The 22,181-nt window shown below is 38.2% G+C and overlaps 1 protein-coding gene across 50 annotated transcripts in view; it reads right to left on the bottom strand.

The window, feature by feature from the left end:
* Nucleotides 1-22,181, bottom strand: part of arvcfb (ARVCF delta catenin family member b) — a 236,940-nt gene that overhangs the window by 87,131 nt on the left and 127,628 nt on the right. For 2 of the 50 annotated variants that reach the window (XM_077240974.1, XM_077240975.1), the window contains exon 1: nucleotides 14,904-15,168. The exons of 46 other annotated variants lie outside the window; for them this stretch is intronic. In XM_077240974.1, coding sequence (XP_077097089.1) covers nucleotides 14,904-14,924 — 21 coding nt within the window. In that variant the 5' untranslated portion in view covers nucleotides 14,925-15,168. Of the gene's footprint in view, nucleotides 1-14,903; nucleotides 15,173-22,181 lie in introns of those variants that run through there. 2 more of the 50 variants (XM_077240977.1, XM_077240981.1) reach the window with 2 other exon arrangements.

The raw sequence follows: 22,181 nt of genomic DNA, 5'->3' as shown, positions 1-22,181 counted from the left end.
TTACCATGTCTTACAGTAATGCAGACTAAATCAAAGAAACTTCAACAGCGAGAAGTGCAAAGAGTTCCTCTTCCACCATACAAGCGCATTTCCTGTTGTATTGTTTTTCTCATACTCTGATTCCCTTCAGGAGTCTGAATGTGAACTCACAAACATAAAGTCGATATGTCAGCACAAACGTGACAGGATGAAGAGGTAGGTAATAGAGAAGAGCCGCATCATGTCGAACACTTGACATGGGGCCATGCCGGGTAGTTAAGTCACACGAGACGTATCAGCCGTCTTCTCTGACAGTATTTATGTGTGCACCATATGTGTGGGGATTGTGGGTGGTGAACTCCACGAAACTAATTTGATTTCTCATAAAAGTCCACCTGCTTTGAGACAGACAGCAACATGTGGAGTTCATCCTGTCTGTCCCCTCTCATTGCACTGACACTAACATGATTATGATGATGTTACATCCCGAGTGGCACAGTCTGTTCTTCAAACATCTGTCCCTCAGTACACCTTAGACGCTTTGAAATCCAAGCCTCACCACAAAGTCTAGCACCTCTCTGTCATAGTACCAACACCATAGAAACACAGAAGCAGTGAAGTGCTTGGGAAACATGGGTTAAGGTTGGGCTGGCAGATCTGAGTAGCACTTATTAAAGGTGAAGCATGTAATTTCTGTGCAACTAAAAGTTAAGAGAAATTATGAATTTTTTTTTTTTTAAAGAAAATGTGAGTGGTGCTCGTCCAGAAACTGCTGCCAAAGTGCAAGGGTGCATTTTTTAGTGCGTTGCAATGTGGTTGCTAAAGAGTTCTGGGATGTTGTTAGGTGTGCTTACAGGCCAAGTCTCAGGGCCGTCCTTCGATGCAAGTCCACATGATTGTTTTGTTACACCTTATCATCTACCAGAAAAAAAAAATTGATATTGTTTATGATATTAGCAGCACAACAAGTTGCATACAAGGACCACCCAAACCTAATTTAACTAATTTTATCAGTATTTAAAAATGTTTGGGCTGGAACTATGCTTCAACATAATCGATTACGTTTATTATGAACTGTTTAGGTAGATGCCTAATCCCCGGTCATGTTTCATAGTAGAATGTAGTATGTGTTTTATATTTACATCCCAATGTGCTTGTTCGGATAAAAACATAGGAATTATTGTTTTTACTTCAAATATTTTTTTTTTATCTATTAATTGGGCGATGTGAGCATTGTGGAATGCAAAACTCTCACATTTAATTTATGTTTCATTCATACTCAAAGCCGGAGGGAGCCCTCGCACAGAAAGTCCATATATATATATATATATATATATATATATATATATATATATATATATATATAAACTTCAAATCGTTGTTTTTTTATTTAATTATTTGACAAAATACCACACTGTGTCCTTGAGTAAAAATCTTTAAATTATTAGGTATGTGGATTGCGTGCAGTTAGCTGGTTGGCAAGCACACATCAGCTAAGAGCTAGATGAGATCGGATAGAGCACACAAAACTGGATTTGTTTTTGTAGCCCCTCAGACACTGATACGTTTATCAGTCTGAGAATCTACTAAATTCTCAATAGATCTGCAGCTTACCTGAACTCTTCCAACATGATGAACATTTCATAAACAGCATATTGCTGGCTGGGACACTGAGGAAATAGCTCAAGCCAGAGGTTGAAGTATATCAATCTTCATGGCTCTAAAATAAAACTGAGATACACTTGAAAAATGTTTTTCCAACCACAGCAGCTGTATTTAAGAGTGACGGGGGTGTAAATGTTTACTGAAGGAGTCTTAATTCTTGGAATGTTCCCAAAAGCTTCAGGCGACTCAGTGGGATGGTCAAGGACAAGAACCACAGCCAAAATCCAATGGCATAAAATTTCGGATTTCACTTAGATCACGGTCTGAAATTATATAGACAAAAGAAAACAGTGCTTTGTTATGATATCTATGGATCATGGAACTTTCATAACCCTTGGTCACCTTAAGTCGGCAGGCATACAAGATGTGCCAATGAGATTTGCCAAAGTTTGTTCTAGCAGAACAAAAAACAATATCGGTGAGCTTTGTAAGATGACACTAGAACTACACATGCAATAAAAACTGAAAGAATTGATATTGCCATCATATTGAATAAATCCAATATTCTGTCAAGGTTCTCTCACACAGCCTTCTCACTAACAGGGCTTAAATGGGAAGATGACCAACCGAGCATGCAAAAAAAGATACTAAAGCAATAGTGTTTGAAAATCACTAAAAGCGTGGTGATAAAAGGCTGTTAAATAATAATCAAAGAATTGCACTGGAGAACGTGAACACAGAACAACAGGAACCTTGATTTAACTGCATGGACAGCAAAGCATTAGGTGCCGAATGAGCTCTCACAACATAAATAATGTTGGCAAATGCTAAAAACAAGCTAGGAAAATGCTATTAGGCCTGGAAAAGGTCTGTGTAGCCAAGGATAAAGGCGGCTTTGAACTATTGGCAGCGCTCAAATCACTTCTGTAAAGGCAACTCAATACAGTAGCTGGTCTTAATCCCACTCAAAAGCAAGGGAGGAATATCTATACGTGCTCATCTTATTGGTTGAGGACAGCCAGAACCGATTTTCCCACTCTCTTCCCTTTGCCATGCATTCATTTACTGAAGAAGCCCGATGTGCAGTGGCAGCCAAAAGCGCAGCACCAACAGCTATGCAGAAAGCCACACTGGACTCCAATTTTGTGCCTGAAAACAAGGCCCTCAAATTCAATCCATGTTGAGAAGATTAAGAGGCTCTTTAGTGGCATTCCTGCTCCATATGGCTACAAGGTGCCGGCCTCTATTCGGTCTGAAAGAGCTTAACATGCCAGGCCAAGAGACTGGAGTACCTGTCTCTATGAGATAAAGGAAAAACGGTCTATTTTCATTTAAACATACATTAATGGGACAGACATGGATTAAACTAGGAAATAGGTAGTTACCTTGAGCTCTAGGACTGATTAGTTTGTATATAGAAGGCATTTTTTATAGTGCATTAAAATAACACTGGGGAACACATAAGAACTAAGATCTATTCTGAGGCATTCTGGTACAGGAATATCATTAGTTCCTCTGTCAGTTCATATATTAAAATGACTCAGGTCTCTAAACAAGGTTCTTTAAAAGAAAAATAATTTTAATAAATATTAAAATAAGAATATTCCCTCCTCTTAATACAACCTCATACTAACTAACAATAGCAAGTAGCAGATCATTGTTTTGTTGAGTTGTGAAGTAAACGTGTTTTTTAAAGGCCGAGCTTTCATGTGCCCGAAGATCTATTCTGAGGCATTCCTGTACAGAAATATCATTACTTCCTCTGTCAGGTCCTACATTAAAATGGCTCAGGTCTCTCAAAAGGGTTAACTTCCTTAATCTTTCTTTATCTTCATTATTCAGATCCTTAGATTCAAACTATAGCAAAGCTTCAACAAATACCACAACAAAGATCAAATTAAATCTAATGGCAAAATTGTCCACCTTCTTATAATGGATAAAATAAAAAAATACAAAAAAATATTATAATAAATTGTAATCCATTATTTCTATTAGTAATCAATAATCTTAACACAAATAAAAATTTCTACAATCCTTAAACCCTAGTTTTCATGTTATACTTATTGAAATAAAATACCTAAATAATACATAATAAAACAATCTCCCTCTTAACATCACCTAGCATCAACTATACCAATTGCAATTTGCAGTGTTGTGAAGTAAACTAAAGACTATTGCCTATTTTTTAAGGCTAAACCCTTCAAATAGAGGAATAAAAACACAAAGTCTATTCATCAAACCATTGATGAAAATCTAAAGTAGTTATGGAGTCTGGATCCACCTTCAAGGCTCAGAAAGCATGAAAGGGATCTTTCCTTTCGCTGGAGAACAGTCTAGCCCGTGTGATCTGTTTGAGAGATGCTCCTGGAAAAGCCTTGCATCAGTGAACCTGTCTGGATCATTTCAACACTCCAAGTTTGGTAGCGATGCTGAAATCAAATGTAACTCCTTATCTTAGCCATAAGCTCTGACAGACAAGTGGAGAAGAGAATAGTGAGCAGCCATTATCTGTTTTTCAGATGGGTGAATTTTAATCGCCTCAAATGTCTATAGCACAACTCACACAGTGGAAAATACCCCACAGGATTTCACTATAAATAGCTCTCCTCTACTTCAGAAACTGGATTCTTCATTCATGACTCAACCACAAGCTCTTCAACACTACAGCATATAGTATAACACAGCTCACAAAGGAAAATCAATTCAAACCTCATTCTACATCTCTTAGCATTACACAGTCTGACATTCGACATCCTGTTAGTAAAACGGGCATTTTCCAAATCATTAACGTGCAATAATAAAAAGCAACTCAGGTGGAAAAGTGTTTAATATTTGCTTCGATAGCTAAGGGCATTCTGCATTTGCCAAGAAAAAACAAAGTGTCATATGTGTTAATCACTGAATTCAGTCGTTTAGAGGAGATATAAACCCCTCACACTTTTAGAAGCCATATCATTAATGCCAGCTTCTGTAAAGTTCATATCAATGAAACATGACGAGAAAATAAAAAATAGGGCGGATAAAGTTCTCTGTAAACTGAATATGCCAGCTTCAATATGCTTACAATACCAGATGCTTAAAAAAAGTCTTACGCTAGAACCTTAGATTGCAGGTCAGATTACCTTAGGGGAGATTGCATGTTATCCTAAACAATGAGAACAACTGAACACAGGCAAGAGGCAATACTGTTGTGAGTCCACTTCATCTCTCTCTCTCTCTCTCTCTCTCTCACACACACACACACACACACACACACACACACACACACACACACACACACACACACACACACACACACACACACACGGCATAACACTACACAACTGCAGAGTATGAGTGTTTTATATTAAACCACTCATTTTATATTAATGAACTCTTCCGAATAATAAGATGAAAAAAATGTGTCTGTAACTCTGCAGTGAACATTGAACAACCAGTCAGTAATTACGATTCACCAACCTTAAGTACACAAAACGGTTCTATAATGATACAGTTCAGTAAGGAATTTTTCAGACTGGTTCAAACCGATAGCTGTGATTTCTGTATTTGTAAGGTTAATGAAAAGGTAATAATAAATTAAATAAACAAAACAATATATATATATATATATATATATATATATATATAAACAATACATTTTAAAAATGTTTTTTTAAATAAGACAATTCAAATAAATCATATAACAATATTTATACAAATATAAAACAAATAAAAAATATTACTTTTTTTATGTGACCATTAACTGACATCAGACAACTGTGAACAAGCAATGTGCTGCTAAATTGTTGAAACATTAACTTAAAAATGTAGGAAGTACAGCAAGAAAATGTTTTGTCAGAACACTGCAGCACACTTCTTACAGGCCCAGCCCCACTGAAGAAACTTGAGCTTTGTGCTTTGCTCATGGTGAAAGGTCACGCATCGACTCTGAAGAGGTCAGACCTACAACCAGTCCAGGTCGTTAACCACACCACACAAAACTGACACAATGTAAAAGGAGGAAAGTAAATGGTGACAAGCACAACTGCAAAAATAGTAACCAAAATGCCAAAAGGAATAACAAATATATGTCTTGTGACCATAAATCCTCATTGTATTTTAACTATCTAACAAAAACATCTAATTAAAAATTATGATCAAGCATCAGTGTGTGATTTACAACACTGATAGATCTTGTGAGTACAATTATCATGCAAACTAAATGAACAGAAATATAGTGGCATGATCATTACAGATTAATGCATTTGTTTGACAAAGTTCCACCAGGTGGGTCAGTATAATTATATCACAACATAGCTATTAGCCTCAGATCAGAATGCAATGCAAACCTGCCAAGCACCTAAGAACAACAGTGCACCAATCAGAAGACACTTTCTGACTGCTGTAATCATTTAGCACAGACCTCCAGTGGGAAACGTAAGCCTGCTGGGACTGTCTGTACCTCAGTAGAGGTGTACGCAGTATGCACATTACTCTGCCCTCTTCAACTGCATCCATTATTCATTCTCATTAGCTTTACATTTATTCTGGCTGCTCCAAAGAGGTTCCTCTCTCTTTAACCTAATCAAAGAAATGATATGTCCTTTATGTATAGGTGATGATTACACATGAATAATATATGTTAATACGTATCTCCAAACAAGAGACACTTTTACTACTTTTTGAATCAATATATGTAGGCTACCTGAACAGTGTGCGCTTTTGTTACAGAAGTGGACCAAGCAGACCAAAGCTAGTATAATGAAAAAACAGACAGTATTCAAGGGATGTTCCATTTCCTACTTTGATTAAAGCTTTGAAACACAATACACTCACTACAACATAGGCCTATATAATATTACAAAAGTTTTACATTTCAAATAAACAATGTTCTTTTGAACTTTCTATTCATCAAAGAATCCTGAAACAAATTATCATGATTTCCACAAAAATAATAAGCAGCACAACTGTTTTCAACATTGATAATATTAATAAACGTTTCTTGAGCACCAAATCAGCATATTAGAATACATTCTGAAGAATCATGTGACACTGAAGACTGGAGTAATGGCTGCTGAAAATTCAGCTTTGCCATCACAGGAATAAATTAAATTTTTTAAAACATATTTAAAATATATAGCCGATTGGCCGTATTTATATACTATGTTTTTGACTGATGTAAGAACATAGAAGAGCACCTATTGTGGCTCACGGCTCCAAGCCAAGAGAGACTGATGCAGGGCACGACATGCACAAGAGGTCATTCACGCTGTCTCTCTGCACCATCTTTATGGCCTCAATTAGATCCAAACAGCCTCTTACGGAACAGTGGGTTTAATATGTGTTGAGGCAGGAGGTGGAGGTGTAGAAGAATGGCTTATACTCTTTAAGAAAAGTAATGCAAACCAATATGGCTCACCTAGGTCTCTCTCTCTTTTAAAGCAGAGAGCGTTCTTACGGGATCAAATCTTTCTGTGCTACAGCGTGATGGAGAGAAGGTACGAGAATTGTACTTTTTTATAAACTCTGAGAACTTCAGCATGGCCTTGATCTTGCGCTCGCTGCATTTTGAAGAAAAATATTGCTGTTTGCCTCTTGAACTCTGTGCTTGACAAATCCACACTAAATCCGTACTCAAGCCCTTCTCCAACCCCATAAACTCTAGACGTGCACACACAAAGCACATTCTCAACCTTTAATTTTGGACAGCCAAGTGAGTGGATTGGCTTGCCTTGCTGTGGGTTACCACAAACAATAGCCTGAGAGAGAAACAAAACATACCTCTCTGCGATCAAAGGGGCTTTAATGTCATTTGAAGGTCCTAAACAATCAAGTGGAGAAATTCAAAACCTCATATGGTGAGGTGGAAGGGTCTCTCGGTCCTGGTGAGAGAATGCTTGTTATACATGGCACTGATTTTCTTTCATCTCAAGATTTTTCCTCAGTTTCATATCAAGTGTGAAACTTCATCCATGGCTAGAAGCAGAGATTAAAGTTTTCATTCCTCGTTTTTTCATATAAACAAGAGCAAAACATGATGTTGTGCTTAGGAGCCAATTAAACTCAAGAAATCAAATGCAGAAGTGATGAGAGAAAAGAATGAAAAAGTAGTAGATTTATGATGCTTGCCTATGCTAAAGTCACCCCCATGATGCCAGGGAGTTCTGGGCAGTTAATAGGCGTTGCTAGGTGGTCACTAGAGCCTTCTGGGTGGTCAATTACTGACCTCAAGTCTTTATATGGCTGTCTAATTTTTCGCATATTTTATCATCTGCTAGGGTAAATAATAGCACACATCTCAACAAGCCACCCAGTTTTGTGATATCATCACATCCACAGCACAACCCGAGCTTAAAGGTATGGTAGGCAATTTTCAGGGAGCGAGCAAGCTTTGAAAGCATAAGATCCCACCCTCCATTCAGGGCGCTCTCGAAAGCCAAGCCTCCTCCAAAAAACATGCACGCGTACGAGCCAAGCGTCACAAGAGACGGCGTTAAACTACTTCATGTCTCAAAGCACATAACATTTCAATGATAATGAATATAAACAAGTCAAACAGCACTGACCTGTACCACCTGACTGCTAAAGATTCATTTCGGCGTTGATAGCATTGCCGCTGAAACGCATAAATTATACATAATTTATAACATCACAGGTTTCCATCTCTTCCAAATTACGGTACTCATGGCTTGAACGCCGCATAAGCTCATTGTTATGGTTCAGGAGGAACTGTAAACGGTGGCTGCTGTTTAGGTTGCGTGCTCGGTGACTGACGTCTGTCAAACTCTGCATAACTGGCAAGCAGGGTGCACGGAGGTATGGAAATACATTTGTTGAGAGGAACGAGGGCAATGATTGGACGAACATTTTATGGTCCAACACCTTCCACAGACAATATATATACATATAAATACATTTAGACCACTTAACTTAGTGATTGTTATAAGGATGTGAAGAGAATTTCAACCAGCATAACACAAAATGTTTCTGGAACAAATCAGCTTCCCTGCCTTTAAGTTTAATATTTAGACTAAGAATGAGCAATGGTAATGAAAAGGCTAATAAAAAAGCCTGCTGAAAGAACAAATAAGAAAACGGCCGTTAGCCCAGCAACATCATTCAGTGGTGCATATCTAGACAAGGTTCATTAAACAACCTTGTGTCAATGCTGTGTCTTGCTCTATTGTTCCTTCTGAACCCTAGTGAGAACAAACGGTTCATACATCTACAGCAGAAATGGATGACATGAGTAACAATACTGAGCAAATGCAGTTAACAGCATATGACAGCTTCCCCCTGCCGATCTGGACTACACTATTGTTAAACCTGTGTGCTCTATTGTTTCTGTGAATTGTAGAAAAACTTCTCTGCAACTCTCTGGAGTGAATCGAGTAGAGCAGTTTAGCAATACAGTAAATCACTATGATGTTGATCACTCTCCCTAGGTTTTCACTAACATTAACATTCAGATATTATATTCAGATTTCACAAAAACATACACATACATACATACACATACACACACACACAAACAAATTTGGTAAATGTGTCAGATTACTGCATAATTAACTAATGACAAATTAACTTCCACAACCCTAAAATATACCTAAATTATATATAAAATGAATTTAATAATATAATATAATGTAATATAATATAAATGGAACCAAACTAACATAATTTAACTACTAAAATTTTAATGCATAAATAAGTATTTTTCTTTCTCTAAATGAGCTGTTTGTGTGTTTTTGCTAACGAGAATGTAAATGAACAGTAAACTTTCTGAATTAATCTGAATTAATCTTGATGTTGTTGATGTTGTAGCGCATGAGACTCCATAACAAACAGAAAAACATCCAGGAAATCGCCACCCCTCCCCAAACTGTTAGCGCTAATCTGGCATGTCTGTATGTGGAGACTAGCACACGCTAAAGAGCTGTCAGAAGACATCATTAATCCCTCAGGACCATCACAGACAGATGGCATGATGGAGAACCAGCAAGCCACTTTTTCACTGAGCGGAGACCATCTTCGCGGTCTCATTTCTCATAAAAAAGAACAGAAATTAACAGGGCTGAAGCTGGTCCTGGAACAATACGTTATAAAATATCTTTACCAAGTGTTTAAGATTAATACTCAAACCCCAAACCCAACCTTTTCATTATAAAGCGTTGTTTCATAAACATCCTAAAGAAAGCTGCAAATGTGACCAGAAAGTGGCTCAAATTGCCTCTCATCCAAAGGACACAACATTCATTTTAGAACAGCACAATACTGCAGATGCTATAAGGAAGGAGAACTCAGGCGAAGTTTAAGGGACATGACCTCTCCCTCAGGGCCTCTTACCTTATCAGTGGGGTGCAAAACAGTCTATACATAACCATCAAAAGTAGCCTGAAGACTTTAAGAAGGAAAAGTGTGAACTAAAGGAAGTAATGGAAAAGTAAGGGGGAGCATTGAACTTTCATTGAAGGTCTTAATCGATCCTTGCGGCCAACAGCAGGATAATGTCTCCTAAAGGACGCAGAGCACAGTTAGTCCGAGGCAGTTATGACAGCTTCAGGGTGTGAGAGGATTTCTCAGTAAAGCACATTCAGTAAGCTGTTTACATACAGCATATCTTTTCTGAACAGCATTCGTGCTGTAAAAATTTCTACACAGCTGAAAACACAAAAATCTATTCCAGTGTCAACGTCCCTATTACTTTCCCCAGTGGATAATTCTTCATCCGCTCTCTCCCGAGCTGCCATGACCATCCAAGCCGGGCTGAACTGTATTATGTGTGTGCGTATTTCAGTTGAAGGCCGAAAAAACTGCCGTTCTCTCAGTGAACTAATGAAACAAAAGCAAACACACAGTGGTACAATGCTGTCCGCCAGCATCCAGCAGGCCAATGTCATTAATCATGAGATCCAGGGGCAGAGGGCTCTTCATCCAGTCCTGTTGCCATGGCAGACCCTACAAAAGTGTCACATATGCACCTTTCCCTCTTTCCTATGGCCTCACTGGTTGGCCACTAGCCAATTGCAGCCGTTAATATAAAAAAGGAAAAACATACACAAATACTGCTTTGAACATGCACTTTTACCCATATATGCACTCTTTGACCTTGCCCATACATCACAGCCTTGTTCTCTTTGTTACATGCACACAAACAATCCTGATCCATTTCTTTATCAGTCGTTCACTCAGTGCTGAGAGAGGAAGAGATACGGCAGAGCTGGATATAGGAGAACCCAAGCAATCTGCGGGCAGTCTAGGGCTATTCCCACTAATCCTGTCTCATCACCTGTTATCCTCCAGGACACACATGCACAAACACAGTCTCCGGTTCCTGAGCGCCCCCTCTTCTGCCCTCTATGTTTACTGACAGGATTGTTGTGGGGCTATCAATTCAATCTAAACTACTTCATTTTTACTTTGCAAGCTCCCATACAAACAGAGAACTACACAAGGATGGTCCACCTAACAAGCTCGAGGAAAAGAAACATTACCAAATGAACAGGACACTGGGGTTGAGTAAACAGGCAAGGGAAAGGCATGATGGTGTCCCTGTGTGTGATGGGGAGGGCTGGGTTCCCATGCGATGGTTTAGCTAGAGAGCTAGCTGAAAAACATCGACAACTTATTGTGATGATGTGGCTTAGTGGTTAATTATACAGGATGTTAAGCTAACGCAGGTTAAAACTCGAACTTAAATTCTTAAATTCCTAAGTTACCTCCAAAGTAAAAAAAAAAAAAAAGCACATCTTCTTTATCTTCTTACCGGCCAATTTACTAAATAAAAATATATTACACGTATCATAGCAATGTAGATATTGTGTGCCAAAAAGGATTTTAAAAATAATACAAAATAAAATAAATAAGTGGAGTGTTTATAATATATTAAAAAAGGTACTACTAGGTCTATATACTAGTAAAACATGTACTGTACATTAAATAAATAAATAAATAAATAAATATATAAAAGATATAAAAAAAGTTTTTAAAAAATGTCAACTAGAAAAAGAAAAAAAACTCTCGAACAATGCAATTATTTGGCCTAACAATGAATACGCATTTCCACAATGCTTTTTGAAGCAAAAACTGAATATATAATAATATAATAGGCCCATAAAGAGGTATGGAGGCTAAACACTTCCTGCTAACAAATATTAATTTCATTAACACACAATCTTCTCCATTAGCACTTTTGGAAACAGCTTTTATGAGTATGAGGACAGACATCCATCTGAGAGGGTGTCTGACTGCAAAAGGCTGAGTGGGGCAGCCAAGAAGCAGAGGCAGTTTGACAGGGGTGTTATGGAAGGGTCAGCTGGTGCTGCTCTGCATTGCATGAGAAAACGCAGGCAAGTAAGGCAGGTCTATATCGGGAACGCAGTCAGCATGCCAAATGGGTTACTGAACAGCACAATGTGATGGACGTCCTTATAGCACGCCAAGCTTCCACGGCACGTCCAGCATTACACAGGTACCCATGAACCAACACAAGTGCGGCTTAAGCTGCTAATCCAAAATCAACCGCCCATTTGGCATCAGACGGGCATCAGATACTTAGCTGAGATGAGTGTTTAGGACCCGGCTGTTATCTTGAAGCCATCACCTCATCCAAAACCCTGGCACCCACTCCGTCTCGAGAGGTGGAGCAAATCATTGTTCTGTCATGTCAGAGATTCTGAAATGGCCTGATTTGGGCAGCACAGTTCCAGTAAGAGTTCTGGAGCCTCTTCACCATGTTCTCTTGCTCCACAAACCTGACAGACGCTGAATGAGCACCAGCACAATTACCCAGAGCTCTTTTGGGTCAACGACATTTACCGCACCACTCACAGTCACAATCCACTTCTTCTGCTCTATATGTCTTCAAATACGGATTCATGCCATGGTACAGTGAATGGCCAAGGCTTTACAAAAGAGAGGCCTGACAGGAAGGTGAATGAAGAGGAATAGAAAGAACCACAGTGCTAATGGAGGTTAAAACAGTTCACTGAAGTCTGAATAATAAAAAATAATTATATAACTTCTGAAAAAAACAGCAAAACTTAAAATAAGAACTCACAAGGGATAAGCAAACTGTACAATTGCGGTCGGACTCAATAGACTCAGCCTAAATGAAATGTAAATGGTTTTTTGAAAGATAAATTATTTTTCAGTCTAGAGATGGCTGGTTCAGTTTTGATTAGGCTAAATCTCTTTTGTAGTAATGGCACTGCCTCCCTCCGCTGAAGAATCAGGCGTTATATTTAACTCAGTCTCGGGCAGGCTGATTCACCCCACAGTAATTGAGGGTTGAGGACGGTAAACTCCACTGGATTGGGAGTCACTGTAACATGGCCGCAATGCATGCTGGTTAGGGAAAGACATTGCAGGTAGATCCTAATGGTCTCATGTCTTTAACCCGTGTGAACATGAATGCATTTCAATAATAAAGATGTCTGGTATCACACTCAAGATGCATTGCAGAGCGTCAAAGATGAAGGGCCTCTACAAACTTTGAGCTGCTGGCCTAGAGGGGCTGTAAAAAAGTCAGTTTACAGTACATTAAAAAAAAGAATTGGCCACAAATAACTTGTAGTGACCTCCCTAAAATCTCTCTAAAAATAAAATAAAAAGATATTTTAATTAACGAAAGCCTATAGGGTCCAAAACCCCACTGATATTCATTGTAGGGACAAAAAAGAAAAAATGTGACATTATATACAAAAAATATTCTATTTTTCCATTGCGCTATATGTGTTTAGATTTGAATAATGCCCTAATGAAAATCAATCAATGGTGAAACATTGTGACAACATTGTTAGAATCTCACACATGGCGAATCAACTTAAGTTTGTGTGGTTAAAAAAATAATCTGATTTCACCTAAAGCACAGAAAATGCATGAAGTTAGTGGTCACAGTAGACTTTGAGCATGCAACATTTTTTTGGACACAAATAGGATAAAATGTCACACACTAGGGCTAATATATCAGAAATCACAAACAATGCGATTATGACTTAAAAATGTTAAAATATATACCATATGCTTCGAGATTCCTGCATCTCTGAAGTGTATGTTGAGCCAAGAGGTCAATCAGTGGTTGTGAATGGTTTCTAAATAAGATGAACTTTTGTGCTGAAACACTAAACGCAAAAAAGGTGGTGCAACTGTTTAGTGAACTTATGTCTTCACACTTACAGGCTTTATTCAGCAACTAAGATGACAGACAACAGCATCAACCATGTCAGACACTCCAGCAGAAAGCAGAGCCCCTTGATCTCCATGCCCTCGTGGTGACACGTCTGACCTTACCGAAGCAGGTGCTAGTTTTAAGGAATGCTCTGCAGTTAGCAAAGGTTAGATACAGCATGCGGCGCACCCCGAAGAATGGCAGGAATGTCCATCCTGTCGAGGTAGGGGTTCACGGACCGAGACACGACAAATTCGGCACCTTCAGAATTTGTTTTGCTTAGCATGTCGAAATATACAGCTGCTTCTCCTGTGCCAGTTATCTCACAGCAATCATGCATGAGACAGCCGCCAACAGATTAACGGTGCCAAATGGATGGTCTTGCGAACGTCTTTAAAAAAATTATTAGCTCAGAACACAACTGAGCACAAAGACTGCTTGTTTCTTTCAAAGCCTGTCCCCCTTTGTTATTTACATGTCCTAACTGTCCTACCTGACACATTTTTACGGTTAGGGATGACACAGCACTCTTTTGGGAACACAGCTTTAGAAAATCCCTGCATGCCGATAAAAAGCACATTCCTTTAATCTCCTCACAGCTTTGCCAGGCAATGTGGTAGCTCCAAAACAAAGAAAACAAATAGTTGTTGACCTCTGATGAGTCCAGTGCTAAGGAAGAAGGGGGGTGCGAAGCACTAAATCTTCTATCCCAGATTCTTTTTATGAACTTTAAGCACATATTTGTTATGTTTAACATCCATCTGACTATTTCTCTGTCAGATCCTGTAGGAATCCTGCTGTTTACCTCATCTTAATTGTTGGATTCATCCTCATGCTCATGCACATTACAGAAATATTACTGACAGACATACTTATTAGCTTAAACCTAATCTGAATAAAGATTCACTTCTGGAAAGATGAGTAGTGAATAGACATACTAAATGTTGACAGTTCGTTGCATGTGAGCACAACAGTATTCAAGATACGACGTGTTGATATTATATAGCAAAGCGTGAGATCAGAAAGGATCTTTGAGAAAAAAAACTTCACATCCAGAACAACAAAAACCTGACCATTATATAGCAAGAAAATGGGAGATAATGTACATAAGAAATGTAAAAATCAAACACACTCAAGGAGTCAATGAGAGCGAGTGAATCCTCAAACTGACCTGCTTCACTTCAGCCGGCATCACGGAAATCCTGTTTGGTTAAGCCTCTGGGAGAAACACGATGAGAACAATATTCTCTTGTGAGTGGAGTTTGTCTGTAAGTCAGTCAGTCAGTCTTTCGTTTCTTTATTATGCGAGTATGTCCTGTGAGAGCCGAGACAGCTCAGATCCACAGAGCCATCCTTTCCCCACGGTCACATGCACGAATATACTCCGTCTCTCTCGTCTTCTTGCGTGTGCCTCTCTCTCTCTCTCTCTCTCTCTCTCTCCTTCTCACACACACGCTCTTTCTAACACATGCTCGTAATCCTCTCAGGGACAGAAGAAACCCGCCTCCACCGTCAGAGAGCGAGGATGCTGCAAACGTTGGGGCGAATAATGATTTCAAAATGAGGAGAGATGCTTTAGACAGTCCAATGAATCCTTCAATAAATTCAGGAATCCGGCTGAAGAGAACGAAAAACAAAACAGCTCACACACAGAGAAGTGGAAGGGAAAAAAGGTTACCCGGTGCAGGAACAAAACCCTCTGGGTAGACTAAGAGAGGGGGGGGTGGACGGGCGTAGAGGACAGGGTAAGGGGGGGGGGGGGGGGGGGGGTGTACGCGTTTGAGTGAATAGAATCTTCCCAGAAGGCAGTTGCCCTGTTCACAGTGTAGAGTTTTGTATTCTTGTTCTCTCCCTCTCCTCACCGAGCATCTATACAGACAAGGGTCAGACGGATTGGAGGGGGAGGGGGCTGACAGACAGACGCAGCTGGAGTGGAGAGAGAGAGAGAGAGAGAGAGAGAGAGAGAGAGAGAGAGAGAGAGAGAGAGAGAGAGAGAGAGAGAGAGAGAGAGAGAGAGAGAGAGAGAGAGAGAGAGAGAGAGAGAGAGAGAGAGAGAGAGAGAGAGACTCCACCCAGCCATCATGCCAAAAGAGCATGAGCCCTGAGAGGGGGCAAAGCTTCACAAAACTTTGTTATTTTACGCTCTCACTCGGCCTGTTCTTTTCCCTCTCAGCTTTTGTCCTTTTGTCTTTCCAGCCTGCTAAATATGAGAAGGGAAAGGAAAGAGGTTGCAGAATGATTTCAGACAGCATTCAGTGACTGATAGTGAGAAAGAATTTTAATCCAAATCTATGAATGGCTTTAACACAAAGCCGGAAGGAGGGAGAGTTCAGGGATGGGCACTTTACACCCAGGGTGTCAAACTCATTTTAGCTTGAGGGTCGGATGTGGGACAACTTTTTTATTTGTTGTACATTGGTGCACTCTTGGAGTTCTTTTTTTTTTGGGAATTAACATTATGCATGCTTCACTAACCTACACTGGGGTTACAATCAAATGGTGCATTTGCAATTTATTAATTTCATACTATTCAAAAGTTTGCGGTCAATAAGATTTTTAAAAAAAATAAATTAATTTAAACTTTATTTATTGAAATTAAACTTTTATTTAGCAAGGATACATTCAATTTAAAATAAGTGACAGTAGAGACTTTTACATTGTTACAAAATATTTCTATTTCAGCATCTGTACTTTCTATTTCTATTCTATCAAAGAATCCTGGGGGGAAAAAATCAGTTTCCACAAAAATATTAAGCAGCACAACTGTTTTTAACATTGATAATAATAGGAAATCTTTCTTGCATATCAGCATATCAGAATGATTTTTGAAGGATCATGTGACGCTGAAGACTGCGAGTACACAATGTGTACACCTGCCCTAACACAAATGTAGGCTTAATAAAAGTAACTATACAGCTAGTTTCTATTTACAAGCCTGCGCCTCAGTCAAACATAACTTTATAAACTTATTTGACCAAAAAAAATCCATATTTGAGAGCAATTCCGGACAAGTAGAAACGCATTGATAAACTGTAAAAGCTGAAGATTTTGCACCTCGGGGGCTGAAGTATTGTAAATGCAACTCATGTCTTTTCTTAAAAACAAAATCTTCTCAAACTCTGAACAACAGTCAGCACAAACACACCCCCACACTGAAGAGCATCATGTCTTATCTAGCAGTAACAGCCTCAATCTGTTTGCAGTCGGCCTGAATGAATTTGCTCCTTTTTCTACTATGGAGTCTGACACCAAACACACTGCAGAACGCCCTGTGGTCACTGAACCATATAAACATGTCAACAAAAAAAGTGTTGATAAATAAATAAACTTCAAGTAATCAGAGCTTTTTAGTGGATCCAGGCCTGAGGTAGTGCGATGGAACAGATGCCGTGAAAGGTTAATGTGAACTACTGCAGAGGGAAAGACAAAAAGAGAAAACCACACATAATGAAACGAACGAGAAAGAATAAGAAAGATATGCAATGTACATGCGACTGTTCTAGTCTCATAAATATATTTATGAGCACTGAATATTTGAAAAGACTTTTGCTCCAGAGGATGTATGATGTTTACTTAGGGTTGCAGCACTCTAGAATTTGGAATGTAATGAATTTCATCATTAGAAGTTTTCAAAGGTGGCGACTCAGCAAAGATCGCATTTTAAATGCATAACCTCTGTAAATGAGCACTGATTACGGTAAAAAAAAAGAAAAAAGTGGGACTCCAGACTGGGAAATAAACATACAATGTTGTTTCTCTTGATTTACATGATCAAATACAAAAATGTGAGTCTTGGGTTTCTCCATAACGGAGATGCTGATCAACAACACCGATCTGGTAAATGAGATCCTGAGAGAATATGAAAAAATCGGAACTAAAAGGGAAATATAGAGCATAAAATTTATAGCACTAAAAGAAGTTTCACAAAAAATATAAAAATCAATCATTATTTACTCACCCTTGTGGGTTTTTTTTTTTCTTTCTTTCTGTGGAAGATGTAATAATTTCTGAAAGATATCCTGGCCCTTCAATATAATGAAAGTGAATTGAGGATAGGAGTTGTTTAGCAAAAATAATCAGTATGACCCATGCTCAATATTCCATTATTTATGAATCCAAACCAAAATAGTCACTTCTAATCTGCATTTTGTGTCTTCATATTATTACAAGCAGCGATGTCAGATCTATAAATAATCAATCTGTTAAATTGAATCTTTTCAATGAATCAATTGACCTAGTTCACAAAACAGTTGTGAAAGATTGGGGGGGGGCAACAATTCCTTTTGCAGTGATTATCATCTTTTACAAACTACCATCAGAACATTAAATATCAACTCTACACTTCTGCTTTCAGTCTGAGCTGTCCTACATTCTCATTCAGTAGCTGCCTCCAAATGTTCACTTACTCGAAGCTCGTCATATAGTCCTCTGCTCGCATAAAGTCTTGTTATGACACAACGTGTAAATAGACCAAGGCCCTGGTAATAAGGTAAGCGACTGACAGTCCAGACGCGCATACCAATCTCTGGATAAATATAAAAACCGAGTCTATCCCCTCACACAAAGTCAATAAAGGCACCAGAGACCAGACAGCAATATTAAACATAATAAAATATATCAATAGGAAAACAACAGGTGAATAAAACAATGTCATTTAGCTGATCGTATATTGTATTATCTGCCACACAGGGTGATGACAATTTGAAGCCTTTAAGAGAAAGTCAAATAAAAATATCAATGCTTTTTGCTTTGATTGTTTAAATTTATTTTTAAATAACAATTCTATCTGTACCTATATATTGGAATAGGTTGTTAAATCAACCATCTTAAATCAACCATCTACAAGTAATCATCAGCTATATCTAGAGTTGTTACCCATCAACAAATTTGAAGCACATACATTATTAAACCGTGATGCTAAACCACTTCAAGGCAACTACCATTTAAAGTCAGTGTCTTGAAGCCTTCAAACAAGTCTTTCAAGTGTTTTCAATTCAGGCTCCCAATAAGAGGGTCAAGCACACAGACTTGTTTGGTTATATATGAACATGCCAAGTAAAGGGGTCACATTCCTGGAGTGACTCAGGGGTCTCATAAAGCAAAATATTTTTATTTTAAACACATGAGTTCAGGATCTAATGAGTGAGCAGCAGTTGGTCCTTTAAGTGTCTCCAGAGTCAGTCCTGCTGGTATGGTTAAGAATACGGTATAATCAGGAAACCTTTAACCACATTCAGTAGCTGAAGAGTCAGTTAAATAGTTCACATTATAGACAACTAGAAGACTATTAATAGTATCCAGGATTGATTAGGGCAGGGTGATATACTGAATATTTACAATATTTACACACAATGTTTTGCTGATGATATATTATTGTGAATATTACAGTGTTCCTAATGTACTTTTTATTTGGACAGTTTGTGATTATATGAGTTGTGATGCCCTGTTTGCCACCAATTATTTTTAGTTTTTGTTTTTTCTAAAGAACCAGCCAGACTAGTTCTCAACTTGTCAAACAATGGTTGTTTTGTTATATATGTATATATATATATTTTTTTTTTTTTTTTTTTTTTTACTTTAATAAAAACAATAATATTGAAAATTATTTTTACAATTTAAACTGACTGTTTTCTATTTTAATACATTTTAAAATGTATTTTATTCCTGTACTGGCAAAGCTGAATTTTCAGCAGCCATTATTTTAGTCTTCAGTGTCACATAATGCTTCAGAAATCTTTCTGATATGCTGACTTAGGGTTCAAGAAACATATTTTTGAATGGTATATTATACTGTTCACTCTTTATATAAAAATCACCAAATTGGCATTGTCTACCACGTAAAAATCTAGAAAAAAAATCTAAAATCTTAATCTTGTAATATACACCATGTTAAATTATAATACACCATTATTATTATTATATTAGTCATCCTTTTAAGCTATTATATAAATACAGCTATTGAGATAAACATGATCTATTATCGTTAGTTCACCCAAAAAAGAAAATTCTGTCATTAATTACTCACCCTCATGTCATTCCAAACCCGTAAGACCTTCGTTCATCTTTGGAACACAAATTAAGACCTTTATTGATGAAATCCGAGAGGTTTCTGAACCACCCATTGACAGCAACGTCATTGCAAATTTCAAGGCCCAGAAAGGTAGTAAAGACATTGTTAAATTAGTCCTTGTGACTACAGTGGTTCAACCTTAATGTTATGAAGCAACAAAAAACAAACCAAAATATCGACTTTATTCAACAATTCCCTGCGTCAGCATCACACGCGTGCGTCGTGGTGCTCACGTGAACAGCGTCAGCCAATAATGAGCCAGCTTTTTGACATAGAACCTAGTGCTGGGCGGTTTGACCAAAAATTTATATCACGTTTTTTTTTCAAAATTATGCCGGTTTTCCGGTTTATGACGGGTTTTTTTTTTCATGCATAATCAGGTGTTCAAAGCACTTTCTACAGGTTGAGAGAGGAATTACTGCAGTAAATTGACTTAGGATGGTCTATTTTACTGTCATTAGTGAATATTGTGGAATAGAATAGAGCCCAGTATAACCTAAAATTGTTATTTCTTAACGTTCGAATAACGTTCTTATAACCAGGAAATAACGTTAATACAACATTTATATAACAGGAGAATTGTACGTTCTAATGACGTTAGATTGATGTACTTATAACCAAGCAAGAACGTTAATACAACGTTTATATAACGGGAGAATTGAATGTTCTCTTATAACGTTTTGAATAAAGTTCTTATAACCAAGAAATAACGTTAATACAACGTCAAAAAAACTGGACATTTTGAATGTCCATAGAACATTCTGAAATAACGTTAACGTTTTTATAACTTGATGGGAACGTTATGAAAACGTTCTTATAACCTAAAATTGTTAGCTGGGGAAGAGGAGAGATTCGCGATTGCACTGAACACGTTTTAAGTGCAGGATTCTCTGAGCGAGCCCAGAGAAAATAGACCTACTCTAACAAGAGCAGCATGTATCTGAGAGCGCGGCACATTATATTCAGGCGTGAGCAGAGAGATTCGCGCTCGTGCATTATATTAATGTACTTTCGCGCTACAATAATGCGCTCAGTATCCATCGTCCATGTAACGTAACAGAGCACTGCTGTTTGTTTACCCTCACTCGTTGCTGCTTAGAATTGCAACATTGTAAAGGGTCCGTCTGAAACAGTGTCGCGCAGCGTAACGTAACGTTCGTTCCGAACGTTGTGTAATTACATACACCGGTATGGCGGTTTATTCAAAATCAATATCGTGACGAAAATATAAACCGGTTTTCGGTTTGAATCGGTTTACCGCCCAGCACTAATAGAACCCGGAAGAGCTGCACTGCGTTTACTACGCGATCAGCGTAGCAGACTGACATGGAGGAGAAGAGATTGTTGAATAAAGTTTTTATTTTTGTTCGTTTTTTGTGCACAAAAAGTATTCTCGTCACTTCATAACATTAAAGTTAAACCACTGTATGTTTTTACCACCTTTCTGGACCTTGAAAGTTGCAATGACGTTGCTGCCTATGGGTGGAAACCACTCGGATTTTATCAAAAATATGTTAATTTGTGTTCCGAAGATGAACGAAGGTCTTACGGGTTTGGTATGACATGGGGGTGAGTAATTACTAATTAACGACGGAAATTTCATTTTCGGGTGAACTAACCCTTTAAATCTATCACTCAGCCCTTGGATTACAGCATAGGAAATGCTGGACACAACCTTATTTTTTACTCTCAGAGAGCGAGAAAAAGATTAAGCAACATTGTGAAAAGAAAAAAGCAAGTTCTCCGTGTATTTTAGGGCTTTTAGAGGATTAATCATTTGATGGATTGTGGATTGGGGATGAGAGCGGTCCGTACAGCCCTCTGTAGAATATGAATGGCTGTGGGCATCTGCAGCTGCTCTGAATACAAAGAATGCAGCTATTCCCACTCCACAGAGCTCCTGTCCTTCAGTGTGGCAGCATTAGGAAACATGTGAGCAGGTTCACCTTTCTAACAACTGCAGGCATATCGAAAATGGGGATTACTCACAGGATTACAATTTTTATGTATATAGCCATGATATCACCAAAAGCGGATCGTGATATACTGGAGAGGTATACTTCACTTCTCATCGCTCATCCACAGCAGTTTCACTGGACTGCACTTACTCTCTATTCCAACTGGTAACTTCAGGGTAACTTCTTCCAAGCAGCTTTGTGAGGCACATTTAAAAAACACCAGTGACTATCACATGCCATATCATGAATTTTAAGTCAAACCATTCATGCAGCTTTCAAATCAACTACTAAAAATGCATTCAATTAATGCAAACTTCAACATTACTTTTCCTATTTAAGATAATAGGGAAAGTAATTGAATGTTGGTGTAAAGAAGACATTTAGGCAAAACAACAACAACAACAACAAAGCATCTCAATCA

The sequence above is a fragment of the Siphateles boraxobius genome, unplaced genomic scaffold (assembly GCF_051911475.1).
Source record: "Siphateles boraxobius isolate OS27281-9 unplaced genomic scaffold, OSU_SipBor_1 24, whole genome shotgun sequence".
Taxonomy (NCBI): domain Eukaryota; kingdom Metazoa; phylum Chordata; class Actinopteri; order Cypriniformes; family Leuciscidae; genus Siphateles; species Siphateles boraxobius.
This window is presented reverse-complemented; position numbering and strand designations above follow the sequence as displayed.